Raw genomic sequence first — 7,831 nt, 5'->3', positions numbered from 1 at the left:
CCAGGCTGGCCAGGCACCCCAGCGGGACCCCCACCCTGATCCGGGACACCCTTCAGGGAAAACCAGCCGGCCCCCACCCGTGCACCAGGCCTCTATCCTATATAGTAAAAGGGTAATATGCAAACTGACCCTAACAGCAGAAAGACTGGGAATGACTAGTCACTATGACACACAGTGACCACCAGGGGGCAGACGCTCAATGCAGGAGCTGCCCTCTGGTGGTCAGTGAGCTCCCACATGGGGGAGCTCTGCTCAGCCACAAGCCAGGCTGATGGTTGCCAGTACAGCAGTGGTGGTGGGAGCCTCTCCTGCCTCCTCAGCAGCGCTAAGGATGTCCGACTGCAGCTTAGGTCTGCTCCCCGCTGGCAAGTGGACATCCCCCGAGGGCTGCCGGGCTGCCAGAGGGATGTCTGATTGCCAGCTTAGGCCCAATCCCCTGGGGAGCAGGCCTCAGCCAGCAGATGGTCATCCCCCGAGGGGTCCCAGACTGTGATAGGGCACAGGCCGGGCTGAGGGACCTCCCTCCCCCCCCAAGTGCACAAATTTTTGTGCACCGGGCCTCTAGTCCTATATAATAAAAGGCTAATATGCAAATCAACCGAACAGTGGAACGACCCAGTTGCTATGACACGCACTGACCACCAGGGGGAAGATGCTCAATGCAGGAGGCTGCCCCCTTGTGATCAGTGCGCTTCCACAGGGGGAGGGCCACTGAGCCAGAAGCCCTGAGCCGGGCTCACGGCTGGCAAGCATAGTGACAGTGGCGGAAGCCTCTCCTGCCTCTGCAGCAGGGCTAAGCTGTCAGTCAGACATTTCCCAAGGGCTCCCAGACTTTTGCACCGGGCCTCTAGTGTGTGTGTGTGTGTGTGTGTGTGTGTGTATAAAATTGTGTAAACTGTTGATCCCTTCCATTGTATCTAAACTGTTATCACATAAGATCATAGTATACATATTCCTAATTAGCACCTTGATGAAACCTATGAAAGGAAAAGTATCTGCCATTACAATGATCACATTTCCAAGAAAATCCAAAAATTAGACTCCATTCTAGATTGGTCCTATAACTCCAAAAAATCTAATGAGATGTTACCAGAAATGCCAACTGGTATGTCCTTCAGATTACTTCTGGCAACCAGAATAGACTAAGAATCTCAATCTCAGGGAAAACAAACCGGAGGTGGGAGGTATGATAGAGAAACTGTGATATAGGATAAAGGTCTACAAACATTTTCTGTAAATAGCCAAACAAAATATACATGGTTTACAAGCAATCTATTCTCTATCACAACTTGCAGCACAAGAGAAATCATAAACAATTTATAAAGGAATGACTATGGTTCTTTTTAAATTAACACTTTATTTTTTGTTCAATACCACAGAACATATTGACATTATAATACCATGGGCCAAGGATGGATATGGTAATTATGCACTCTAATTGTTCTTTGAATTCAAACATATTGCCTATCTAAATATATCAGAGAACATATTTGATATGTCTCATAAAAGAGAACATTTTGATATAGAAAAATGTTATACACATTTTAAAAAATAAGAAAATTACAATACTTACTGTAACACTGGTAACTCCGAAGTAATCATTGCTGGAGAGATCTTTCCACAATGGAGCAAAAGAATCAAGTGCTGTACAACTCAAAACTTTAAAAATAACCTCAAAGGCAATCCTGTTAATAAAAAAAAAAATATTTTTCCAGTTTTATTGAAGTATAATTGACAAAACTGTTAAGATGTTTAAAATATACAATGTACAATGTGATTACTGGATATACATGTATATTGTGAAGGGCTTCTCCACAAGTTAATTAACACATCCATCACCTCCCATATTTACCTTTATTTTGTGTGAGATCATTTAAGTTCTACTCTTTTGGCAAATTTCAATTATACGATAAAATGTTATTAACTATAGACACCATGTTATACATTAGATTGTCAGATCTTATTCACCTGTAAGTAAAAGTTTGTATATTTGCACCAACCTCTCCCTATTTCCGCCAGTCCATGGTCCCTAGCAATCACTTTTTCACTCTGTTTCTAAGAGTTCTACTGCCCTCTTTCCCCCCGGGATTTCACATATATGATACCATGTGGTATTTGTCTTTCTTTGAGTAGCTTATTTCATTTAGCATAATGTCCTTCAGTATCATCCATGTTGTCAAATGACAGAATTTCCTTTATTTAAAAACACAGAAATATTTTTCTGTGTTTATATCTGTGCATATAAATGCAGGTGCACGCACACATTTTCTTTACTCATTCATCTATAGACAGACACTTAGGTTATTTCCATACTTTGGCAATTTGTGAATAACGCTGCTATGAACATGGGAGTACAAATATCTCTTTGGGATAATGATTTTGTTTCCTTTGAAAATATACCCAGAAGTGGAACTGCCAAATCATATGGAATTTTTACTTTTCATTATTTGAGAAATCTCGATACTGTTTTTTCCAGTTTACGTTCCTACCAACAGTGTACAAGGGGTTCCTTTTCTCCATGTCTTCAGAGCATTTTTCTCTTGTCTTTTTGATAATGGATATTTTAACAAGTGTAAGGTGATAGTGTTTTTTTACTTGCATTTCCCTGATGATTAGTGATGTTGAATAGTTTTTCATGTACCTGTTGGTTATTTGCATGTCTTCTTTAGAAAAATGTCTATTTAGGTCATTTGAAAAGAAAAATTATTATGAAATTAATATCTCAACTATATGGACTACAATCAATCAATACCACCAGCAATCATACTCCTTGGTATTTACCCAAATGAAGTGAAAACTTATGCCCACACCAAAGTTTGCATGAAGATGTTCATAGCAGCTTTACTCAAAACTGCCAAATCATGGAAGCAACCAAGATGTTCTTTAGGAGGTAAATGAATAAATAAACTGTGCTATAAGCCGAAAATGAAATATTATTTGGCACTAAAAAGAAATAAGGTATCAAGTCATGAAAAGACATGGAGAAAGCTCAAATGCTTATTACTAAGGAAAAGAAGCCAATCTGAAACTGCTAAATACCATGTAATTCCAACTATATGGCATTCTGAAAATGGCAAAACTATGGAGATAGCAAAAAGATGCATGGTTGTCAGGAGTTCCAGGAAGAGAGGGATGAATAGGTAAGCACAGAGGATTTTTAGGGCAGTGAAACTATTCTGTATAATACTACTATGGTGGACACAGATATATGTCATGTATTTGTTAAAACCCATAGAATGTACAACATCAGGAGTAAACCCTAAGCCGACCAGTGTGGCTCCGTGGTTGATCATCGACCTAAGAACCAGGAGGTCACGGAATGATTCCCGATCAGGGCACATGCCTGGGTTGCAGGCTCCATTCCCGGTGGGGGTGGTGCAGGAGGCAACCAATTAATGAGCCTTTCTCATCATTGATGTTTCTATCTCCCTCTCCCTCTCCCTTCCTCTCTGAAATCAATAAAAATATATTTTAAAAAATAAAATCTATTTTTAAAAAGTAGCAGGGGAAGTAGTACAAAACAGAGCATCTAAGACAGGACAAGATGTACAAATGGATTAACATAGGTTCAACTGGAATTCCAGAAAAAGAATGTACAGGACAGAAAAAATATTTGATGAGATAGAGGAGAATTTGTCAAAAATAATTTAAGATATTAAAACACAGATGAATAGATTCATAAGCAGAATACTTTAAAATATAAATATTGCTAAAAACCAAAAGTTAGAGAAAATTCAAAAGGAAGTTAAAGAAATAAAATTCTTCATCAGACTTTTCATTGGAAACGATGTAAGCTGAAAGACATGGAACAATATCCTTACAGTGCTGAGAAGAAACAAAGTGACCCCTAAATTATATACTCAATGATAATAATCTTTCAAAAATGAAATAAAAGAGTGATGTCATGAAAAATGGAGAAGTAGGCAGCTCCAAGAATAAGCCCCTCAGTGAAGCAATTCTTAGGCTGGAAAAAAAATAAAGACAAAAACAACATTTATGGACAAAAATCAACTTTATGGGATCTAATAAAAACGTAAATAAAGGAGTTTTTAACCAAAAAAAAAAAGAGTCTATTAGCCCTGGCCAGTGTGGCTCAGTTGGTTGAGCATCGTCCCATGCACTGAAAGGTTGCCTGTGTGATTCCTGGTCAGGGCACATCCCCAGTTGGGGTACAAGTGGGAGGCGGCCGATCAACATTTATTTTTCATATCAGTGTTTCTTGCTTGCTCTCTCTCCTTTCCTCTCTCTCTAAAAATCAATAAAAACATATTTTTAAAAGAATCTATGAAATCTTCTAAGAAAGTACTATAGGCATTTAGCTTATCTGTCTACCACCCACCCTCCCCAGCTCAATGGTGACCATAGGAATAGCAGTCCAAGTTCCTGGTTAAGCTTGCTGGTGCCAAAAAGAAAAACATGGATCATAGTATTCTGAAAAATTGAAACTGTGTGTTTTGAAGGGCTTCCCAGCTGTCATCTTTCAAAAAAATTTTTAATACAGACACTACAAGTAGCTGCCTGAAGCAAGAGACAGTGGATGGGACAAATGGCAGAATATATGAAAAGCCTTGAAATAAGGAGGCTAAGAAGGAAGATACTGTGAGAAATAAGAGCTTTAAAGGGCTATCTGTACACCAGGAAATCCAGAGTGCTACATGCAAGCCCACAGATGGATGTATACTTAGAGAAAAACTGAGAGGAGCATAAGCTTTCAACTCTAGTTGATTTTTGGGCTGTGTGAAATCACAAGGTAAAGACCAAGACTACTTAGCTAACCTGTGAAGGAATACCTCAGCTAAGTAACAGTATGCAAACACCAAGAGATAACATTTTTTCCTTTTGACTACCACTGGCTCGGGAGATCATTGCTTATGATGGAGATAAAATTTCATTTACTATACATGACAAGGATTAGTCTTTGCAAAAATAGTTTGGAAACGTCACTAAACAGATGACTGCAGTCCTTAAGAGGTAACAAGAGTAAACCCTGGGAAGAGGAAGGAATCAGTGTCTAGTTACCACATTATAATATTCAAAGTGTCCAATTTTTAACAATAATAACAAAAAACCATGAGCATAAAAAGAAACAGAAAAGTATGGCCCATTAACAGGAAAAAAAAATGTAAAGCTCTCTTCATCTGAGAGTCATTTGGCTTGTCATTTTTCTTTAGACAGTGGACATTCATCTGTGTTGTGGGATGGCATGTGTATATAAGATCATTTATGAAGGCTTTTCGAAATTTAACAGTCTTCCATTTTGGTAAATCCTATTCCTTTATCTCACATCCTAATACCCGCTTGGCCTGCCATCTTCCCCCTTCACCAGTGTGAGTCACAGTAAGAATGCAATCCTCAACTGTTTATCTTTTAAATAAAACACTGCTAAGTTTGGTTAGTTTAACTGAGTTCTCCTCATGTTCAATTTTGCATCCTCTGCTTTTATATATTTACTAGAGGCCCGGTACACAAATTCATGCATGGGTGGGGTCTGCCGGCCAGGGGGAGGGGCCGAGGGCGGTTGGCGGGCTGGCCCCGTGCCCCGGTCAAACTTATGGTTGAACTCCCAGTCGAACTCCTGGTCAAGGGGACAATATGCTTATTAGCCTTTTATTATATAGGATGCCATCCCACAACACAGATGACTGTCCACGGTCTAAAGAAAAATGACAAGCCAAATGACTCTCAGATGAAGAGAGCTTTACATTTTTTGTATTGATCAATCTCTCCCAAAACTTTACACACTAACCTCTGAAAATACAATTCCATGATAAACACATTCAAGCTTTCCCCAAATGCTGCCTCCATATTATCTTCATATCTAGTCACAATTTTCCTTACTAACACTACTCTCTTAATTTTATCTTCTTATAAACTCCAACATCATGAAATGGCACCTAGAACCTTAATGCTCTCCAGTAATCTCATCTTTCACTATTCCTTTCCCATTACTCTAATACCAAAGTTATTATTCCCTATACAAAACCAACTCTCTTCTGCTTTTCTGATGTGTACATACTAGCTCATGCCCCATACCTGACTCTTCCTGAAACAAACTGGAAATCTCCAACCTTCCTGAAATCTAGGTAGAATTAGTTCTCATGTCTATAAGTTTTCATTCTACCTTGTACACGAACACAACTCAATACTTTTGCAATATATTGTGTGCATGCATATATTATTCTGCAAACTGTAGTTATAAATTTCATTCAGTTCCCTTTTGACTACTCTATGTTGACTTTTTAAAAAAATATATGGTTTTATTTGTTTTTAGAGAGAGAGGGAGAGGAATAGAGAGTTAGAAACATTGACCAGCTGCCTCCTGCACGCTCCCTACTGGGGATCGAGCCCACAACTCAGACATGTGCCCTGACCGGGAATCAAATGTACCTCTTGAGGCTCAACCACTGAACCACACAGAATGAACAATAAACTGAATTTTTAGAACAGTTGTAAGTTCACAGCAATTGCCACATGATCTTTTAGAAAGAACTGTCTTCCCTTTCTGTTCCTAACAAATTGTCTAGTACCTGGCACCCAAAAGTGGCAGAAAAATTAGCAAGTCTAAAAACAAAGACATACATTGCCACTAGTTAACATTAATAAAGTGGTAAATAGCTAATTCAACAGTAAGTTTGTTTTTAATACTATTGTGCATAGGATCTTATCCCCATTATAATTTCTAATTATACAATTACATAACTTATATAATTTACCTTTTAATTTAAATACAACTTTTCATTTCTGGAAATCTGTAAAACACTGAAGCTAAAAAAAGCTCCATCCTGGTTTCTCTCTGGAGAAGAATACTGCTTCCTGGTAATACATACATTGTGTGTCAGTGTCCACCTAAGGTAGGGCAGCTGCACTATGTGAAAAAGGGAGAAAAATCTAAGAGTATCAACTGGACATATCCAAACCAGAGCATTGATGAGGGATCAGAATCAAAAGTCATATGCAAAATAACAAGTCTAATAAACAACAGTAAAATTATAAACCCAAAGTGGAACCAAGAGAAAAGAACTGAATATAAAGTACTTTATCAAGACTAGAACAGGTTGGAAACAATAATGAAAGTTCAAAGACTACAGGGATTTAATATGTGGATCTGTGGCAGAGTCAAGATATTCATTCATAGCTCTATTATTAATCCAACTAAAAAAAAAGGATTACAGTTGTGTTCATTACCATTTTAAGATAACATTTTTAATTTAAATAAATTTATTTAAATATAGAACCTTCCAAACTATTCTTATACCATATTAAATCATATAATTCACTGATCACAAATAAATGTTATTGATTGGTGTGTTCTAAATTTAAAAAGTATTTAAAATGCAATCAGTTTTTAAAATAGCTAACAAGGGAGAGACCAAGATGGTGGCATAGGTAAACACCGCAGACTGCTGCCGCAAACAACCACTTCAAAAATACAACTAAAAGACGGAACGGACATCACCCAGAACCACAGGAAGGCTGGCTGAGGAGAGACTCTTCAACTAGAAGGAAAAATAACAGCACACCGAGGCTCAGAGGAGGCGCAGTGTGGAAAAAACTCAGGTGCGGAGGTGCGCGCGCAAAGCGGGCTGGTGGCTGAGAGCGCGGTTGTCGTTTTCGGTCAGGGGGGAGTCTCAGACTCTGAGCTCCAGATACGGGCGAATCGCTGGGGACTCGGACCCAAACGGGAGAAGCGGGAGTGTCTGGCATCAGTTGGAAGGCAGCTTTCCCTCCGAGGTTTGCAGCGGTTCCGGGGGTTCTGAGAAGCAGAGCCTCTGGGAACGGGACTGAGAGGGGCCATAACCGCTCCCTCCGCCCGCCCTGCCCTGTTGAGCCC

General features: G+C 39.2%; 1 protein-coding gene across 4 annotated transcripts in view; it reads right to left on the bottom strand.

Moving 5' to 3' along the window:
• The window catches only part of STAG1 (stromal antigen 1), a 237,727-nt gene extending 236,014 nt beyond the window's left edge, over positions 1-1,713 (bottom strand). For 3 of the 4 annotated variants that reach the window (XM_014537494.1, XM_014537495.1, XM_014537497.1), the window contains exon 1: positions 1,574-1,713. In XM_014537494.1, the coding sequence (XP_014392980.1) occupies positions 1,574-1,602 (29 nt within the window). In that variant the 5' untranslated portion in view covers positions 1,603-1,713. The remainder of the gene's footprint in view (positions 1-1,573) is intronic. The other variant, XM_005863539.2, reaches the window with a different exon arrangement.
• Between the last annotated feature and the right edge of the window lie 6,118 nt (positions 1,714-7,831).

The sequence above is a fragment of the Myotis brandtii genome, unplaced genomic scaffold (genome assembly GCF_000412655.1).
Source record: "Myotis brandtii unplaced genomic scaffold, ASM41265v1 scaffold18, whole genome shotgun sequence".
Taxonomy (NCBI): Eukaryota; Metazoa; Chordata; class Mammalia; order Chiroptera; family Vespertilionidae; genus Myotis; species Myotis brandtii.
Note: the sequence above shows the minus strand (reverse complement) of the source record. Positions and strands in the feature narration are given on the sequence as shown.